This window comes from Drosophila erecta, unplaced genomic scaffold, assembly GCF_003286155.1.
Source record: "Drosophila erecta strain 14021-0224.00,06,07 unplaced genomic scaffold, DereRS2 tig00000055-arrow-pilon, whole genome shotgun sequence".
Classification (NCBI taxonomy): Eukaryota; Metazoa; Arthropoda; class Insecta; order Diptera; family Drosophilidae; genus Drosophila; species Drosophila erecta.
In genome coordinates, this window is record NW_020825200.1 from 17601695 (window position 1) to 17619129 (window position 17435).

Genomic DNA, 17435 nt, shown 5'->3' on the forward strand with positions numbered 1-17435 from the left:
TGAAGTCCAAATGCCTAATTTATATTTATTGCACTTTATAACCGCCTAGATGATAATCGTAGTTTTCATATTAAAATTGTATCTACTAAATTATATTCTTCCATGCTTCCGATCCATTAAAAAGTCACAAATATTACAAAATGTATTTAGATTAAATTCTGAAATGCGCCTATATTTGAGCTAAGCTAAAAATGTCCAACAATTAAAAGTCCATTCGCTGTGGCAAGTGTTCCTGCTCCAGGTGGTGCTCGATCTCCTTCATGCGCAGCATTAGTTTAAAGTTCTGCTTATCCTCCTGGCCTGTGAGGAACATGGTTAGCAGGGCCTGCAGTCCGATTATGGTTCCCAGGGCCGGGACAATAGGGCGAGTAAATTTCCGCCACAGCTGAAACACCTCTCTCGGACTTTCCGTGATCGAGGGAATGCGGTACGTGTAGCAGCGGGTTGCGAACATAAATGCGGCGAATGGGGCCAGAATTGTGGGATATACGATGCCCAGACTTGTCTGGAAGGCAGCACTGCGCACCTGGATGCACACGGGGCACTCTCCCAGCGGATTTAAGAGGATGGGCCGTTGAATGAAAAACTTGTGCGCCAGCATCGTGAATATGGCGGGAACGGCGACAATCGGCAGGTAACTGGATAACCGACCATGTCCTCCGAGTCGCAGCTTGGTGCGATAATGGTTATTTATGTAAGCTCCCGTTCCCGCCGCCAAGGCACTCAGAATTCCGGGCGTGTAGCGCAACGACCATCTACAAGACAATAATTGGATCAGTTGTTAGGTAAGCGGCTTCTTTCGAGGAATTCCTGCACTTACACATCGCCGATTTTGTCCCAGGCAGTTATAATCTTCCATTGGTATTTAAGGGCCTGATCCTCTGTTATAACAACCGCGTCCTTGGGCAGTTCGCCGGGCTTGGCACGGGATAATGCCATTTTCCTCTAAGTTTTCAAAATATTCGGTTCGCAGCAAACCAAAAACAGCTGATTGTTGGGCAGTGTTGAAAAGTGTTCAAGCCGGCGTGAGAATGCATACAATGGGTATTCGAAAAGAAATATTAAAAAGTAGCGCGAATATTAAACAATAACTTACAATACAAATTATAATAAATGATACATTCTGTATTTTATTCGTGCCAGTACATTTATTTTTGCAGTGTTGTGTTCCACTGTGGAACAGTTGACACTTTACCAGTGCTGTTAAATATACGAATCAGTGTGGCGTGCTGTTTTTTATCAGAGGCGAATTGAAATGTACTACCGTAATTCTTGCGGGCCTGTTTAAAATGCCACACAAACGTAGGAACGTAGTCCATGCCAACCAAAGGAATTCTACAACACGACGCGTCCCATTGGCCCACCTGCCGTCTGCACCGCCGAATGTGCTTGTCGAATCCTGCAACGGTCTTGATGCAGAGATCCGCTCACCCGGCAGTCCGATGGCGAAAGGGGACGCTATGTCTACCGGGAAAAACTTCCCGGCGAACAAGTTAGCCGTGCCCCAATACAACACCACCGTGCGCAAGCAGAACGAGGTCCAAATCATATCCAACATAAAGCTGGACTCGAAACTTCAATCAGGAGCTAGGTCGTCCATCGCACCAAAGGTTAATTAATGCCTTCAATTGTGTAGACTGTCTTTTAAAAACATATTTTGATTACACCCCAAAGGTCACCCAAAAGATGAACTTCGCGCCGAATCAAGCTGTATTTAGGGATCTGGTAACTCTCAATGTCAACGATTCTCTGCTGGCGCCGCACAAGACCAAGAACGATGCCCCAAAGAAAAAGAAATCGAAAAAATCCGAATCAAGCAAGGTCATAGGCGAGCCCCAACTAATCGACTATGCGGAGAAAGTAGATCCCATTGTCATGGAGGTTAAGGAACCTACAATCCGCTTGGATTGGGTACAAGCACCCTTCGATTTTTTCGGCGCATATAGGAGAACATACAATTAGTTACATTTTATTTATAAATATATCCGAGTCGAACAGTACACAGCTTTGTTAACCGATAAAGTTCATGACCACCAGGTGCAGGATCACATGAGCGAAGATGAAGTCGGCGAATCCACGTTCCGGCGAAATGCCGGCAAACACGCTCTTGTTCTGGGGATTGGCCTGCAGGCGAAGGCACACTGCCAGGACGAAGCAGCTGACGGTGCTGATGAACCCGGATAGAAAGGAGTTGAACGGGAAGGTTCCCACCAGGCAGCAGTAAACAAACTGAATGATGCCGGTGAGCAGAATGTAACCTAGGTAGATGTCCACCAGCTTCAATTTCTTGGGGGTGTTCTGCACGTAGTCGTTGTAGAACTTGGAAATAACGCTCGACAGCTCAACCATCTTTCTATTTTATGTGATATTTGTCCGGAAATTTAAGGATTAGGGCGATTTTTTATAAATTAACCGCAGACACGTCACAAATTGGGAGAGAACTCAAAAGTATGACCGTTCGTCTAATTTTAAAATAATACTGAAGCTTTATCGGTGAAGGCTGAAGTACAGTGGGCACTTAATAAATAATGGCTTAAAACATATTATAATAATTATGTTTTAGTTTAGGATATAAATTGATACACATTTTAGATTTTTATTAGCAAAAGGTTATATTTATTAATATTGTCAAGTTGAATAAGGTCTAAAAGGGATGAACTATTTTCATTTTAATAAAGTAATGCAAACTAAAGAGATGAATTCTTTTTCTAAACTATTATAATTCTAACCGATTTTCACTGTACTGCTAATCAGTGAATTAATCGATAAATACGAATATCAACCTCGATTGCTGTGTTTTGCTTTGCATCTTCAGTGCTTGTTTTGGGGTGAGAGGCAATTGTTATTGCGTGTTGAGTTCGAAGAAAGTAGTAACGTATGTATTTAAAACACCACAAAAGGATATCGTGTGCGTTGCAACGTTACAATAAACATTTGCTATCAATTGAACAACAGTGATGCACCGTGTTATCAAACTTATTTCATATGAACACAACATGATTCATTGCTGATGTTTTCTCTGTTCTATTCGCAGACTGGGAGAAGATAATTGGCAGAGCCTCCTCCCTCCACGCACCCCAAATTCTGTAATTAATGAACTTTTTTAATTTGATTGGCTCTGCGCATTGATAAACCAGCGTTGTGACCTTTGCAGGAGCACCCATTTCATTGCCAGTGTCAAGCGGAAAAAAATCAATGGAGGACTTGACACCACTGACCAACCTTCAACAGGTAGAACAGCCACACATATCTGGTCATCAAATTGCGCATGCTGAATGGGCTTATTTTGATTTTGTATCGTACATCTGTTAATTATGTTTTTGTTCCAGTTTTAGTTTTAACATCATAATTTTTGCAACTGTCCAATAGACGAGTTCCTACAACTACGTAAACTCAAGCGCGAACTCGAACATCTTCAGTTGAGATACATCTAATTTCCGATATAGTCAGTGTAAGTGAACAAATATAGTTATGTATCTCTGTAATGCCGCACTTCGTTGTGCAAGTCTGTGATGCAAGATAAAACGAAAATAAGTTCTTAATGCTTTGTTTGGTTTGGTTTATTGCCCTCAAATAAAGATTTCTTGGCATAAGTCTGCTGCTTATCTGGATTTAGGTAGACTTTACGATATAAGCACTGTTAATTCCTCGCATAGAAAATCTCTCCTCTAAAAACTATTTTATGTACATACATACATATATGCACACTTGAATCATTAAATCTTTTGTTCAAAGATATTAAAAGGGGACTATTGAATGCGTATTACATAAATTGACTATATGATGATTGTTCACAGAATGATCCGAACCCAGCATTGATTATTTGATATTTGATCTTTGATTATTTTTTGTATTTGTTAAGCAAACACTTTCATTTCATGTTTATTTGCGAAAACTTTTTTCGCTTTATATGTTCATGCAAGGAAGTATTAAATATCAAAATAATGCCTAATTGTGCTTGCAACTGGAGTACATAATTCCGTCTGCTGACTCAAGCCAATAATCTGAATATAATGGGTGGATATTTCCACCGTCTGGATACACATTATAAATTGTGATTTATGAAGCTCACTGGCTTTGCAGGAGATATGCGGGTCTTATCACCTCGTATGTATTGTTTTTCGCGACTTGTTGGTGTTTTCGACTTTAAAGCTATACTCTAGTGGGAGACTGGACTCGCCAATTTCTCATATGAAAAGTAATGCAATAATCGTATTAAACGTACTTTGAGTCTTAGTCAAGTCCAAGGCTAACTTCGACTATCAGCATGGTCAAAATTTTCCACTCCGCACGGCACGCGTTCACTGTCCACTATGCACCGCACTATCTGAACCTCCTATTATTATAAGCGTGGAAAACTGAGTCAGCGGAAAAATTCCGAGGCGAAAAGCGGGCGTCTCAAGTTGCACTTTCAGTGTGTTTCGTGCAGCCTGGGAGGGCGCATCATATAGTCCCACGCTCTTAGTAACTTACCTACCGCTGTTTCCAGATTCCCGAGGGTCCGCCGCGCAAGAAAAAGATGACGGAACGCCAGCCGTTGCTCCTCCAGAGCGATGCCTCTGACTACGAGGGCAGTCGAGGATCGGCGGCACGACCCGTGCGCAGCTCTCCGCCGAACAACACGCTTGTCAACGTGCACAGCGAGGACAGCTTAGCAGGTGAGTTTGAAAACAGGTCAAAAATCCTTTGTTTAAGTCTTAAGTAGATCTTTAAGTAAACTAAAATGTTACTACAAAGAAAACTGAGTTACGACGATAAACTTACAATTTTTTCGCTTTTTCTCTGTGAGTGCACGCAGCTGCCTCTGGATCGGGAGATGATGAAATTGGATCGACGGATAAGTCCAGCTACAACCCCACCCACCATCGCGACCTGGAGCATCCGACGTCGAACTTCGACACCCTGGTTCATCTGCTGAAGGGCAACATTGGTACGGGCATCCTGGCAATGCCGGATGCCTTTAAGAACGCCGGCCTTTATGTGGGACTCTTTGGCACCATGATCATGGGAGCCATCTGCACCCACTGCATGCACATGCTGGTTAACTGCTCCCACGAGTTGTGCCGGAGATTCCAGCAGCCATCATTAGACTTTTCGGAGGTGGCATACTGCAGTTTTGAGTCAGGACCCCTGGGACTAAGACGCTACTCCATGTTGGCTCGCCGGATCGTTACCACGTTCTTGTTTATCACGCAAATCGGTTTCTGCTGCGTATACTTCCTGTTTGTGGCGTTGAATATCAAGGACGTTATGGACCACTATTACAAGATGCCTGTGCAGATTTATCTACTTATAATGCTTGGACCCATGATCTTGTTGAATCTGGTGCGGAATCTAAAGTATTTGACTCCAGTTTCGCTGGTTGCCGCCCTTCTAACTGTTGCCGGATTGGCCATTACCTTCTCGTACATGTTGGTGGATCTGCCGGATGTGCACACGGTCAAGCCGGTGGCCACCTGGGCGACGTTGCCGCTGTACTTTGGAACCGCCATCTACGCGTTCGAAGGAATTGGTGTTGTCCTGCCTTTAGAGAACAACATGCGCACCCCCGAGGACTTTGGCGGCACCACAGGTGTCCTCAACACAGGCATGGTGATCGTGGCATGCTTGTACACAGCTGTCGGTTTTTTCGGCTACCTGAAGTACGGTGACCACGTGGAGGGCAGCATTACCCTAAATCTGCCACAGGGCGACACGTAAGTCATTAAACTTTCCATTGCCAAAAGGTTGTAGTTGTATGAAAGAGGGATTTAATCAGGCTCTAAGCAAGCAAACCAATTTTGTAAGGTATTTGTAGACTGCACCTTAACTCATACAATTGCCCTCTTTTTCACCTATATAGACTGTCCCAGTTGGTGCGGATTTCAATGGCGGTGGCTATCTTCCTCTCATATACACTTCAGTTCTATGTGCCTGTAAACATCGTGGAACCCTTCGTGCGGAGTCATTTCGATACAACGAGGGCCAAGGATCTTTCGGCGACTGTGTTGCGAGTTGTTTTGGTCACTTTTACATGTACGTATAGATAGTAATTATTCAAAATATTTTAATCACTATCGTATTTTATTTTACAGTCTTGCTAGCCACCTGCATTCCCAATCTAGGCTCCATTATCTCGCTGGTAGGAGCTGTCAGCAGCTCAGCTTTAGCCCTAATTGCTCCACCCATAATTGAAGTTATTACTTTCTACAACGTTGGGTATGGGCGCTTCAATTGGATGCTATGGAAGGACGTTCTGATACTGATCTTTGGACTCGGTGGCTTCGTTTTCGGCACCTGGGCCAGCTTGGCTCAAATTCTGAACGACAGAACTCACTGAGTTTAATCGAAATGAGCAAAACGAAAACAGAACCTGGCTAGTTCTGCTTACAAATGTGTGCGAATTTATGACGAAGGCTTTATGTAGTTACTCTCAGACTACAAATATGTATACCCTTAGTTGTTTACCATTTCCCAACTGGTATCGGTCCAGTCCAGTGGCGGTGCTTTAGTGTGAATTATTCATATTTATGGCAAATAAGTTGCATTTTTTGTTATCAGCCAGTTGCAATCGTACCAGACAATAACTAGCATTTTAAGTAGAAAGTTTTTCAACATTTGTTCAGTTTGTTAGTTGGAGATTATTTCTGTGTTAACTCGAAGACCGCACAATGCCAAACGTGATTTTACGTAGTATTCTTAACTAAATTATTATTTAGCTTTTACTATGTAGTCTAGGTCGGGGCAGATCATTCCAAAGCAACTGCTAAGAATTTCCCAAAACCGAAATTAGCTAATGTTATCTGCATACTTTTATCGTTCGATTATTTGTAATTATATATATATATGTATACTCCTCACCGTACTGGTCCCGAAATAGGGACCTACGAAAAAGTTTTGTAAATACATCAATTCGGTGTATCAGCAAATGTTCTTTAATAGTTCAACAGTAACAAAGACAATAATTAATATAATGTTTATAAAAATCAGTACAATGAATGTCCTTTGATATTCCTACCACAGGGCTTGAATGGTCACTGGAAATGGTATTCCATTGGAATTAGCCACTCTCAATGGACTCGAAGATAGCAAAATCAGTCCTTGAGCTTGTGGGCGGCTCCTAATCTGCTTGGTCAGGCGAGCGGGAGCCTGCTGGATGGGCTGAACTTCCTCTGCATCTGGATCGGGTGTGAAGTCTTGCGGCTCCTCATCGCTGGGAAGCTGCTCAACTGCATCGGTGGGCGGAGGTCCGTAGGTCAGGTCCGGTGGTCCATAAGTCTGATCGGGCACTCCTTCCTCGAATGGCACCTCTGGCTTCAGTTCGTCGGCGGATGGGTAGGGTGCTGCCTGCTGTTTCTGAAGTTGCTTTGCCAGCCTCGCCGGCTGAGCTGAAACCGCTCCAAGTACCAGGATCAGGACCAGCAATGAACAGGATGACTTCACGTAGATACACATATTGGCTTGAACGAATTGGATACACAAACTGATGAGGGAATCGTTGTTGATTGATTGATAACTTGCTGTTCATTACCTGTCTTTTTATATGTTTTTCGGGAACTACGTGGATGGATTAATCAATTTTTGGTGACTGGGTCGTCGATGGCCCTTGTAGTCATTTGGAGTTGTCGTTAATGTCACGTTGCAGGTACCCAAAACGGGAAATCAGTGAGCACATTAATTTCAGTGTCAATGTTAGCAGAACCATTTGCCTTTAAATAAATTATGAAAAAATAGGTTGCATAAATAGGTTTTGATACAAACTAAGTATGTAAAAGTTGCTGACTGCATATCACTAATTCCCATGCACTGCGTTCTTAAAATTCCCAAGTTCTTATTCCGCAAAGCGTGCGTATAAAAGGCGGCAAGCATCCAGTGCAAACGTGTTGTTTGGAAGGAGAGCAAGTTAGCACTCCCCTAGACAAGGATGGAACACATAAATGGTCGGCTAGGCACAAGACAAAGCCGTCCACAATTTTTTTTTTGTTTCGCATGGAAATTGTTTTACTTAGTAGGAAAACAAAAGAAATTGGTGGAATACATTAAATTTTGCAGTTGAAAAAGAAATTCGTTGATACTTATGACTTCCAAAAGCTTTAAGTATCCGTTAATAAAATAGACAAAACATCAAACATATACATTATCTTATATTCCGAAGCTCTACATGTCAAATGGTAAAAATAATCAGAGGTAGAAAAACAAAGCAATTTGGTCTAGAGATTCCCAAAATCGAATGTCCATTATGAGCACATTGATAATTGTAAAATCCGGTTCTTACAAAATATCATTCTGTGCACACTAACTAACTTAGAATCTAATGCCTGTTTAGCCATTTCTGTGTGCTAGGTAGTGGCTGAAGGTGGGATCTATACTCCTGGCACAACTTGGCAGATATGTAAAAAAGGTACGACGAATCCGGGAACTGTTGACAAAGCGCAGGCTGTGCTGAGCCTGCCAGCAGAGACGGGATTGCTTCAGGATGATCTGAAGGACTTCCTCCCGAAACGACTTCTTAAACTTGTTCGATTTTTCCATGATGTCCTTGAAAAGTGCATAAGGTATGGGGTTTTGTTGGACTATCAGCGGATCTATATTAGACAACAGCGGAATCAATTTCTTTTTCATCTCCGACAATTTACTCATCTTGTGCCTGTAGCTTTCCACTTCCGCCCGGGTTTGTGGGCCATATCGCTTACCAAATCTTCTACAAACCCACTCCCGTACCTCCGGAATTTGGTGGCCATTGTGAAGGCTGGCCAGCACCAGCTTGCGATCGCGACGCAGGACTTCAAAGCCATCGCTCAGCATTTGGTCCATAAACTTTTCGTCATCCGGATCGATTCGCTCGCGGTCGTAGACGAGGCGTTCAGTAGAAGCCTTGGGAGTCGGCGTAGTCGGCACCGCCAGCAAACTCTTTTCAAAGATTTTTCTCACACACCGGGAGACAGCTTCGTTGATGTGGCTGCTCCTCATGGTCCCCAATGCAATTCCTTGCCGATGCTCCAGATTTTCGTCAAGTGCTTCCATCAAGGACTTCTTAATGACATCATTTGTGTCCAAAGATTTCGTGCTGTCCCTTTTAAAAATTTGTGCATAGTTGAAGGCGAAGGTCTTGTGGTTTCCGGGTGCCGTAAAATATTTAGGTTTGACCTTAGAAACCGATTCCTTAGCGAGGGCATCTTGTTTGGCATCCTCACCAGCACAGAGTCGCATCATCGCACCACTCCTGTCGTACAGACGTCCCCATTCACCTTGGAGAAGAAGCACCTGGGGCGGAGCCTCCAAGCTCACGTGCACCAATTCGTTGCAGGCAACACACCCTGTTTTCCGGAAAGCAGGCACACCAGGACTATAGCCCTTGTCACCAAACTTTAGCAGGTACTCATCCACGTCGCGATTGAGGTGATGAATAATCCTCTCCCTGGTAAGCTTTACCAGAGAAATTAAAATATAAAGCCAAGGACGAAGCCAACAGTTATTAAATAAATATATGCTACTGTGTTATTAGGACAACTTACTCGCTTTTCAGTCCCTTCCAAGTCAATCATATCCAAATAGCGTCGTCGCTGCGCTTGCAGAAACGCCTGACGCTCCTGTGATCTAGTTTCCTCATGGAACTCGCACAGATCCCTCGCTTCCTGTGCAGGATCAGTGGCAATCTCGTCTATGTGGTCGAACATGTGGCACAGTTCGTAGTTGATAACTGCCTTAACAGTGCGTTGGATGGGATGCAACTGAAAGTCGGCGAACCATCGGTCCTCATCCTCCTTCGGATCCCCCACTTCGTTAGGAATCTGAGTCTTTAACAGCGGGGAGTCCGATAAGAACTGGTTGGACCGACGGACCGTTCTGGGACGTGGCAGCTTTTGAAAGTAGGGCCTCGAGCTCTGTTCCCTTTTACGCAAAGACGATGATTTCTTTCGAGATGTATGCGAGGACAGAACTCTGCTCAGAGCTCTAAATGTAGCTGGGAGATCCATAGGCATTTCTTCATCTATCTTTTTTGAATTGCGCGTAGGATTCGGAGTTGCGAAGGAAGGCCGAGCAGACCGATTCTGGAAGAGCACAAGATTTTTATAATAGTACATCATTAATATGATTAAATTACTAGCCTGTTGATCGTTCAGCGATACTTTTGATTCACCGATTGCATTTCCATGTAGAGGTAGAACTTTGTCTAGAGCTCGAAAAGTTGCGGGCAAATCTAGATAGGCGATGGCCGAGAGCAAGAGTTGTCCATTGACTGTGTACTTTCCGCAAGAACCGCCAGTGTCGTAGTGCTCCTGGAACAGAAAGTAGAGAAAGGCCAGGCTCTGGCCACGACTGAAACGCACAATTCTAACGAGTTGACGGTTCCTGACCAAAGGACGCACTCCCAGGCGCAGCATGCAATCCCGAATGGACCTGATATCGAATTGAAGTGCCATTCCCAGGTCATCAGCTGCTTGCATCTGATCGAGCGACAGACCCCGATACCAACTAGCCATGGGTAGACCCAAATCAACTTCCGGATTCTTAACCATGTTCCCAGCAACAAGATACGTTCACAAGATAAATAAGGAACGAACAATTTAAGAAACTGTGTGAATTTTGTGGGTGATGCAAATAACTAGATTGAGGCAATTCAGAAATAATACTCAGTGCAGACCAGTCGATTATTGTTAGGGAATAGATAAAATATAAAAGATACACATATGTACGTAATGAAGACTGGGGATGAAACGTTGGGGAAAAAACGTTTGACTTAAACTATCTATTTATAATGAAATCATCCGACCAGTTTAATCTTTATAAGTTTATTATTAAATGCAATACATTTATTATTAATTAGATTAAAATATTTTTCCTATATGCTTACGCCCACTGCTCTGCTTGGCAAACGAAAGATTTTTTTTCATAACATTTATCATAGTAAACATCTTTAGCATAGATGTACACGCAATGATGGTGCGTATTTGTGGACTTTTTGGACTTCCATTTCAGAAGTGGAGCTTTCCTTCCGGATAGAGCGGAAAGGAAGGGCGCCCCATCTTCGTGGCGGTTGGTGATGTCCACCCAGTACTGATTGCTGGGGGCTTCTGCGAAGATTTCATTCAGCTCCTTCTCATTCTGGATGCTCGCCAGGTGACCGCCCATTTGACGACACTGGACGTATGCGTCATCCCAGGTGTACATACTTTGCTTTTCCAAATAAAAGTGCCTTAAGCCGCCCTTTGTGAACACTGCCGTGTTGATCTTGTAGGACTTTTTTATGTTTTCAATGTAGGGTGGAATTTGTTGCTTTAGAGACTGAAGTAGTGCGTCCACCTGGCTTTGAAGGGCCTGCAATCGCATCTCTATGCGTTGCATCATGTTATCAATTCTCGCCGAAGTTCCATTTTGTCTTAGGGAATTGTAAACAAACCAGTGCTGCTGGTGCACTCCAAGGTTCTCGATTGTATAATACGGCATTGGTGGCTTGGACAATGCAGCTGTGTGTTTGGAAATATCCCCATTTATTGCACTGGCTCCCCAAAGGTTCCATAAAGCGAAAGCGCACAAAAAACTAGTTGCGTACTTGTGCATATCGAGGGCTTAGGGTCGTCTGTGGGACCAAATGTGTAATTCCTCGTGTGACTAACCCTCTTTTCACACTTCTTAACGAGGTAATCTCCCAGAACATAAACTTTTTAAAGCATTTAATACTCTGTTACAAATTTGATATAGAGCCTACAATTTATGTAACTTTCGAATCAGAAATATCCAAGACTTTTAGTAATTGAACATTGTCGGATATCTTTTGATAAAACAAAATTTAATAAGAAAATGATATTCTGTTTAGAATATGGGTCATGGCGGATACCATTTCCAAACACTTCAATCCACGCAGTCCAATCGAATCGAATCCTGTCCGGTGCTATTGCAATATTTCAATAGTGGGTGGGATCCCAGAAGTCACGGGGAACCACTCCAGAGCGTCCCACGCAATTGGGCACTCCATCGCTATCGGGAAAAAAGTTTAAAGGATATGAGGTCATCAGCAAAACTCACCTGCTTTCATTGTAGTTTTTTCGAGTGATTAAATCCGAATGCGAACGTAACGGTCGACTGTTTATAGCACCCTGCTATCTATCCTTAACATATTGTCAACAACAATCGGCACAATACATGCTATTTCTAAAAGAAGATTTCATGTTCATGTTTAAAAATAATCTCTGATCTATGGTATCTGTGTCCCGACAGTTGGCCCATTTGACGCCATCATATGAAGAGCGTGCCATTCAGTTTCAAACAAACAAGTACATTTTACCAAGTTTTATAGTACACTTGGTTATACAATTATATAATATTAATTAATTTATTCAATTAATTAAGTTAATTAATTAATTGTTCAAAACTGATCCTAATCAAGAATATATGTATATATTTTATAGGTCGGAAACGTTTCCTTCCTGTTACATACTTTTCAACGAATCTAGTATACCCTTTTACTCTACGACTAACGGGTATGATTAGCAGCAGTACAGTCTTAACAGCAGTACAGTTAGTTTTCCAAGAAATTATTTGGTTAAAAGTCTCAAAAAATATATATAGTTCCCAAGAAAGCGAGCAACAGAAACAAAATATAGGTTGAGAACTGGAAGATAGTGCCGAGCTCGGTAGTTCTATAACATTTCAAATATAGCTTAAATATTCGTTAGAGCTCGAAATATGCATAAAAATCCAAACAATATAAGTAATCATTAAGCTTGCAATTTATTTTCATTTTTATTTTATAAAAATGCATTCAACTTAGGGGCAGTAAGCAGTCCAGGACCATTGAGACCAGGGAACGCACTCCTTCAATGTGGGGTCGAATCCGGTGGTCACGCTATCTGCCGACTCCGCGCACACCACAGCCTCGGCTGTGGAGCTGGAGGACTGACACCACCAGTAGCGGGTGGGATCCCAGAAGTTGCGGATTTTCACTTGAACGTTCGATGCGTTGCTGCAGTCGGGCTGGTTGTTGGTATTGGGATCGCATGCGTTCACGGCGGTGAAGAGCACCACAAAGAGGGCAAGGCAGACAAAAGCTAGAGCTATGGATCGGCGGAGAATGGTATTTTAGAATTGGGAATCCTTTTCGATTTCCTCAGTTGACTTACTGGACTTCATGGTGCAGTTGAGTTCCTACTGGTTCTGTAAGTGTGCTCTAACTGGGCAAATTGGCAAGCTTTTATACTCCAGACCGCCACTGATACTAGCTTTCATTAATAGCAGTTATCTCTGGTGGCGAAAAGCCTGTGCAAAATTCTATTTTGGCAGCGACATGAAATCGTTCTAAAATAATCTCACCTTGTATCGCACACTGTATCTCATTGCAGAGTATGAGCCCCTAAGTTTCGGTGACGCAATAGTTCGATTAGTTTGAGGTGTCGTAAAGGTCATGCCGCGTGCAGCCCTCCAAAGGGGGTTGGGCACCTTTCAATAAGTTAATGAACGTAATTTAAAGAGTATGGTCCCGATTATGCCAAATGGATTTCGCTTTTAACTTCCAATACCCACTTACCTAGGGGGAACTCCACATTCTTTCCTTACGAAATTATTTATTTATATTAATCTACCACCCTTAACTTTTAGTGATATCACTACCGAACTACTACTCTTAAGAAATTACCCTACTTAGCTGCATGACCGAATGGGTAATACAAATCGTAAAATATGCTTTAATTTCAAGAGAGAACAACATTTAAAGATCAAAATAAAGCACTCCAAAATAAAATATGAAATCTCAGTAGGTGTGACATAACTAATTATACGCTGTAGTAATGAGTACAAATTTTTCGTGACAGATCTTCCTCAGTAATGGAGTCGAGGGTCACCAGTGGCACAGGTCAGCCGAACACCATTATGATCCAGCTGGTTTCCCAACAGCCGAGTTCTTGTGGACAGATGCAGGCCATGCCCATCTCGGTGCAGACGATTCCCTTGTTTCCCAATTCCAGAACATCGACAGAGCGACCTTCTCGATCGGTTCACATTGCACCGAGTATAAGAGCTCCGCCGGACGGCCCACCTGGAACGAATTCCAGAACCAGACCCGAGAACTATGCTCCACCCAAGCGGAAGCATTCGCAAAGCCAGTTTCGTCATTTTTCCCGTGGTATAAACCAAGCTCCACCGGTGTACTATGTTCTTCGTCCAGAAGACCGAGTTATGCCCATCTACATACCACCTCCTAGGCTTAGCAATGGGCAAGGAGCAAGGATGGGGACGGGGTGTCCTTGCTGTGGCCGTGCAACGACATTGAACACGGAGGAGACTCTAGGAGTACACGTATCGCAGAACCCGTTCGCCAAAGTAGAGGGTCACCAGAAGGAAACCCCTAGACAACGGGATCAATGCACTAACACCACTGATCAGCCGGATCTGGGAAATGTAAGGGCGATTTACGAAACTTTAGGACGTGCAATGGTTACCGCAGCCGTAGAGGCTGCTCAGAAATCCCAACTAGCAGGACCCTCAGACTCGAAGGATTCCACAAACATAATAATGAAATTATTAACACAGATGGGGGAGCACAATCAAACCGCAGGCGGTGGTCAACCTTTAGGAGGAGCAGGAAGCCCGGACGATCAACCACATATGAGCAAGCGAAAAGCCAGCTTTTTGGAAAAACCATCCATTGCTGAAGTGCCATCAGATGACCTAGTTGACCAACCTAAGCTTCCATCTATACAATCTGATGGTCGTTTCCACGTCGAGTACCCCAAAACGCCTAGACCAACACCAGTTTTCTCCTTGGAATCTGGAAACACCCCCAATAGCAATATGTCTTCGGAGAGATTAAGACTCGATTCCGGATCCTCACCAAACGTGGGGAACTCTATTGGACATAGCAAGGCATAGCAAGTTCTCCGGTCGCAAGGGCTTTCGAAGTCCCTCGATCAGGAGGAGGTATCCCACGTATATAATGGATCCCCCAAAAAACATTTTGTCGTAAACAGACAAATAAAGCCGACTTAAGGCGACTATATCTTTTGGGAGAATCAAGCAAAAATCAAATAAAGCGACTTCGAGCACATCGGAAAACAAAATGTTGTTTATTGCGTTAAAGTTATCAGACTGGACTATTACGTTGCTATGAAGCTTAAGTAGACTTTACTTGCCCCAGTTTCAGTTAAGCCCGAACATTACTTAATTCACTATACTGTACGTCGCAATTCATTGTGTAATATCAACGACAAGGTCGTAGAATCAATAAAATCAGGCTTAAGAGAACACCAGTGCAATGCAAAGAGGAAATATTCGAAACGTGTAGCATGATTGGCTTAGATTATGGGAAATAACGTGATAAGTGACAAAAATGTATCATATTTAATTTCACTGGTTTGTGGAGATAGCGAAATTCCGCAAAAAACCAGCGCAATTCCCAATAAGCTGATAAGGTGACACGTTCCAAAAGACTTCCATTTTTGTAATCGGGAATCGTCTGCCGGAAACAAAAGACATCAGTCACTGCCGTTTTATATCGTTTTGCATCTCCCTTCCAAATTGGACATACATACATACATCTAATGAATTGGTCATGTTTTTTTGGCTGAAGTTGCTGCCGTTTTGTCGATTGCAGCCAGCGGGAACGGTGATAATTTCTTAACGATTCTTAGCTGCCTTGTGATTTGGCATCATTTCGAATGACTGCCTTGGTATGAGCAGATTCCCCCTCGGGGTTTCCACAAACATTGCTACCCTCTGTGGTCCCATTACCTCTTCTAAGTGCACTGAAAAAAATACCATTGAAATTTAAATATTTAAGGTTTTTAGAAACGTGACCATAAAAACATATGTATATATATTTTAATGCACTTTTTAAAAATGAAAGTTGTAATTATAGTTTTGAAATAAATTATTCAATGTCTTACAATTTGTTTCCTTCTAAATATTTTTAAATTTGATCTTTGACGGATGAATATCCGTAAACTTAAATACTTTATTTTCTGTGTAGTTAAGTTGAGTTAGGCATTGCTCACTAGACGCTACCTGTTAAGGAAAGTGAAATTCCCGACCAGATTGGCGCAACTGATGATGGACGCAGCGAAGCGGACACTTTTAGCTCCAAATTGCACACCACAATTTGTCGCCACTCGCCTGCAATCCCTCGGATTTGTTATAAAGTCGATGACATGGCGCCGGCGAGCTTAGTCATCATGTTCGCCCGCAATCGTAAGCTTCGGGTCACAATTGGCCTTATCTTCTGGACGAATCTCGCCGTGGCCCAAAATGCAAGTGATGAGCGGGTTAGTGAGCGGTCTGGTAGCCAACTGGACCTGGCTGCCTCGGCCAACGCCAAGAGTTTCGAACCTCCGCCCGAATTCTACAGGGGTCCAGCCTCAGGAGGAGGATTGGAAGTCAACTCACCCATAAGTTCCAGCGGTCATCCCTCCCTGGGAAGTGTGGGCGAAAGTCTGAGTGATACCTACAATAGGTGGCGAGCTGGAGGTGCACATCTCCAGGATCGTATCAGTGTGGGTGAGTGGCCATAAACAAATAACCGGGAATGCGTAACCCTATTCATTTTAATATATATAATATATAATACATTTAATATATTCCTTTTAGTTAAGTATTGTTCTATTATTAGTATTTAAAACAAACTTAGCTAAACCACTTATTTTTTCTTGTTCTATAACTGAAGCGAAATTAATTAGTTTTTTTCCCAAAAAAGGTCCCTATGGAGCCGTAGGAGTAGGGGCATCGCATGCACCGAATGTGGGCAGCTTTGAAAGTAGTTCCCACCCGTATCCCTACGAGTACTCCCATGTCAACGGCGGAGGAGGCATAGGGGGAGCTGGTCTAGCAGGTGGAGCTGGCAGCGGCGCTTATTTCGGCAGTTCCAGTGTAGAGGCTGGTATTCCCTTCGATGTATATGGATCGCGACCGGGTCACGGTGTTGGACATGGTCACTATTCACCGCCCGAGTATGCGTATCCGTATCCGCTGGATCACCACGAGATAGCCACGCACAAGGGACCCGGATACGGCGACGTATCCCCCAAAGCCCTGTTGGCCAAAAGCTTTCTCATCCCGTTGGCCAGCGCTGCAGTTCTTGGTATCGCCGCAGCCCTGGTCAGCAATCCTCTACTCCTCCAGTTGGGCACTGTTTCGGGACTGGGAACCATCGTCGGCAAACGCAAACGGCGTGCAGCAAGTCGAAATCCGCTAGCGAGGAAAGCCCATAAATACACTTTATAAATATGCCATTCATAACATAAATAATGGAAAATAGGCGGTTGCCTTCAATGAATCTCTATCGACAAGTACGATCCGTGATAAGACTTTGTTGTGGTAAATTTTGAGAACCAGTCCTTGTATTCGTAGAAATTTAATTATTGTCATTATCATTCATCAATACGTAATCGCTATGATAATAAATCATTTATCAGCAGAGCAGTTCGCGTAGTATTTATTCAAACACAAAACGCATTGTTAGTTATTTTATA

At 43.2% G+C, this 17435-nt stretch overlaps 10 protein-coding genes and 1 non-coding gene across 17 annotated transcripts; 5 read left to right on the plus strand and 6 right to left on the minus strand.

Annotated features, from left to right (window-relative positions):
- Nucleotides 1-133: 133 nt before the first annotated feature.
- LOC6540987 lies at nt 134-1043 on the minus strand. Its single transcript, XM_001970258.3, has 2 exons — nt 821-1043; nt 134-755 (listed from the first exon to the last, which is right to left on the minus strand). The coding sequence occupies exons 1-2, from the start codon at nt 937-939 to the stop codon at nt 203-205; spliced, it is 672 nt and encodes a 223-aa protein (XP_001970294.1). The 5' UTR covers nt 940-1043; the 3' UTR covers nt 134-202.
- A 114-nt stretch (nt 1044-1157) lies between these two features.
- On the plus strand, nt 1158-2000 carry LOC6540968. Its single transcript, XM_001970259.3, has 2 exons — nt 1158-1610; nt 1675-2000. The coding sequence occupies exons 1-2, from the start codon at nt 1290-1292 to the stop codon at nt 1960-1962; spliced, it is 609 nt and encodes a 202-aa protein (XP_001970295.1). The 5' UTR covers nt 1158-1289; the 3' UTR covers nt 1963-2000.
- Nucleotides 1944-2491, minus strand: LOC6541009 (dolichyl-diphosphooligosaccharide--protein glycosyltransferase subunit DAD1). Its single transcript, XM_001970260.3, has one exon. It carries the CDS (start codon nt 2347-2349, stop codon nt 2011-2013), a length of 339 nt encoding a protein of 112 aa, XP_001970296.1. The 5' UTR covers nt 2350-2491; the 3' UTR covers nt 1944-2010.
- A 254-nt stretch (nt 2492-2745) lies between these two features.
- Nucleotides 2746-6969, plus strand: LOC6540992 (proton-coupled amino acid transporter-like protein CG1139). Of its 7 annotated transcripts, XM_026979427.1 has the most exons (8): nt 2758-2875; nt 3035-3086; nt 3155-3231; nt 3330-3451; nt 4490-4658; nt 4790-5696; nt 5843-6015; nt 6075-6839. In XM_026979427.1, the coding sequence occupies exons 5-8, from the start codon at nt 4520-4522 to the stop codon at nt 6317-6319; spliced, it is 1464 nt and encodes a 487-aa protein (XP_026835228.1). In that variant the 5' UTR covers nt 2758-2875; nt 3035-3086; nt 3155-3231; nt 3330-3451; nt 4490-4519; the 3' UTR covers nt 6320-6839. The 7 variants fall into 7 exon arrangements, with proteins under 7 accessions (XP_026835226.1, XP_026835225.1, XP_026835227.1 ...); XM_026979425.1 differs by lacking the exon at nt 3330-3451 and having other exon boundaries at nt 2746-2828; nt 6075-6841; XM_026979426.1 differs by lacking the exon at nt 3330-3451 and having other exon boundaries at nt 2753-2908; nt 6075-6841.
- On the minus strand, nt 6892-7506 carry LOC6541023. Its single transcript, XM_001970262.3, has one exon. It carries the CDS (start codon nt 7432-7434, stop codon nt 6994-6996), a length of 441 nt encoding a protein of 146 aa, XP_001970298.1. The 5' UTR covers nt 7435-7506; the 3' UTR covers nt 6892-6993.
- A 353-nt stretch (nt 7507-7859) lies between these two features.
- Nucleotides 7860-7957, plus strand: LOC6540875. The gene has a single exon (XR_046462.1). It is a non-coding gene; the product is annotated as a U6atac minor spliceosomal RNA (small nuclear RNA).
- Nucleotides 7958-8126: 169 nt separating this feature from the next.
- LOC6540706 lies at nt 8127-10590 on the minus strand. Its single transcript, XM_001970263.3, has 2 exons — nt 9495-10590; nt 8127-9405 (listed from the first exon to the last, which is right to left on the minus strand). Exons 1-2 carry the CDS (start codon nt 10497-10499, stop codon nt 8302-8304), a joined length of 2109 nt encoding a protein of 702 aa, XP_001970299.2. The 5' UTR covers nt 10500-10590; the 3' UTR covers nt 8127-8301.
- Nucleotides 10591-10812: 222 nt separating this feature from the next.
- Nucleotides 10813-11553, minus strand: LOC6540800 (accessory gland protein Acp29AB). Its single transcript, XM_001970264.3, has one exon. It carries the CDS (start codon nt 11539-11541, stop codon nt 10831-10833), a length of 711 nt encoding a protein of 236 aa, XP_001970300.2. The 5' UTR covers nt 11542-11553; the 3' UTR covers nt 10813-10830.
- A 1135-nt stretch (nt 11554-12688) lies between these two features.
- LOC6540825 lies at nt 12689-13156 on the minus strand. Its single transcript, XM_001970265.3, has 2 exons — nt 13101-13156; nt 12689-13034 (listed from the first exon to the last, which is right to left on the minus strand). The coding sequence occupies exons 1-2, from the start codon at nt 13108-13110 to the stop codon at nt 12748-12750; spliced, it is 297 nt and encodes a 98-aa protein (XP_001970301.3). The 5' UTR covers nt 13111-13156; the 3' UTR covers nt 12689-12747.
- Nucleotides 13157-13753: 597 nt separating this feature from the next.
- LOC6540775 lies at nt 13754-15216 on the plus strand. Its single transcript, XM_001970266.3, has one exon. The coding sequence runs from the start codon at nt 13801-13803 to the stop codon at nt 14842-14844; it is 1044 nt and encodes a 347-aa protein (XP_001970302.1). The 5' UTR covers nt 13754-13800; the 3' UTR covers nt 14845-15216.
- A 909-nt stretch (nt 15217-16125) lies between these two features.
- Nucleotides 16126-17418, plus strand: LOC6540768 (POU domain, class 3, transcription factor 1). The gene is made up of 2 exons (XM_001970267.3): nt 16126-16464; nt 16661-17418. The coding sequence occupies exons 1-2, from the start codon at nt 16143-16145 to the stop codon at nt 17185-17187; spliced, it is 849 nt and encodes a 282-aa protein (XP_001970303.2). The 5' UTR covers nt 16126-16142; the 3' UTR covers nt 17188-17418.
- Nucleotides 17419-17435: the final 17 nt, after the last annotated feature.

Excerpts from the sequence above, each read along its gene's own strand:
- LOC6540987 (XM_001970258.3), bottom strand. The coding sequence starts at position 939 with ATGGCATTATCCCGTGCCAAGCCCGGCGAACTGCCCAAGGACGCGGTT. Across the intron at positions 756-820 it reads TGGGACAAAATCGGCGATGT|ATGGTCGTTGCGCTACACGC; the intron begins GTAAGTGCAGGA and ends ATTGTCTTGTAG.
- LOC6540775 (XM_001970266.3), top strand. The coding sequence starts at position 13,801 with ATGGAGTCGAGGGTCACCAGTGGCACAGGTCAGCCGAACACCATTATG.
- LOC6540800 (XM_001970264.3), bottom strand. The coding sequence starts at position 11,541 with ATGCACAAGTACGCAACTAGTTTTTTGTGCGCTTTCGCTTTATGGAAC.
- LOC6540706 (XM_001970263.3), bottom strand. The coding sequence starts at position 10,499 with ATGGTTAAGAATCCGGAAGTTGATTTGGGTCTACCCATGGCTAGTTGG. Across the intron at positions 9,406-9,494 it reads TGGAAGGGACTGAAAAGCGA|CTTACCAGGGAGAGGATTAT; the intron begins GTAAGTTGTCCT and ends TCTCTGGTAAAG.
- LOC6540968 (XM_001970259.3), top strand. The coding sequence starts at position 1,290 with ATGCCACACAAACGTAGGAACGTAGTCCATGCCAACCAAAGGAATTCT. Across the intron at positions 1,611-1,674 it reads GGTCGTCCATCGCACCAAAG|GTCACCCAAAAGATGAACTT; the intron begins GTTAATTAATGC and ends TACACCCCAAAG.
- LOC6540992 (XM_026979424.1), top strand. The coding sequence starts at position 3,196 with ATGGAGGACTTGACACCACTGACCAACCTTCAACAG. Across the intron at positions 3,232-4,489 it reads CACTGACCAACCTTCAACAG|ATTCCCGAGGGTCCGCCGCG; the intron begins GTAGAACAGCCA and ends CGCTGTTTCCAG. Across the intron at positions 4,659-4,789 it reads CAGCGAGGACAGCTTAGCAG|TGCACGCAGCTGCCTCTGGA; the intron begins GTGAGTTTGAAA and ends TTTCTCTGTGAG.
- LOC6541023 (XM_001970262.3), bottom strand. The coding sequence starts at position 7,434 with ATGTGTATCTACGTGAAGTCATCCTGTTCATTGCTGGTCCTGATCCTG.
- LOC6540768 (XM_001970267.3), top strand. The coding sequence starts at position 16,143 with ATGTTCGCCCGCAATCGTAAGCTTCGGGTCACAATTGGCCTTATCTTC. Across the intron at positions 16,465-16,660 it reads CCAGGATCGTATCAGTGTGG|GTCCCTATGGAGCCGTAGGA; the intron begins GTGAGTGGCCAT and ends TTCCCAAAAAAG.
- LOC6541009 (XM_001970260.3), bottom strand. The coding sequence starts at position 2,349 with ATGGTTGAGCTGTCGAGCGTTATTTCCAAGTTCTACAACGACTACGTG.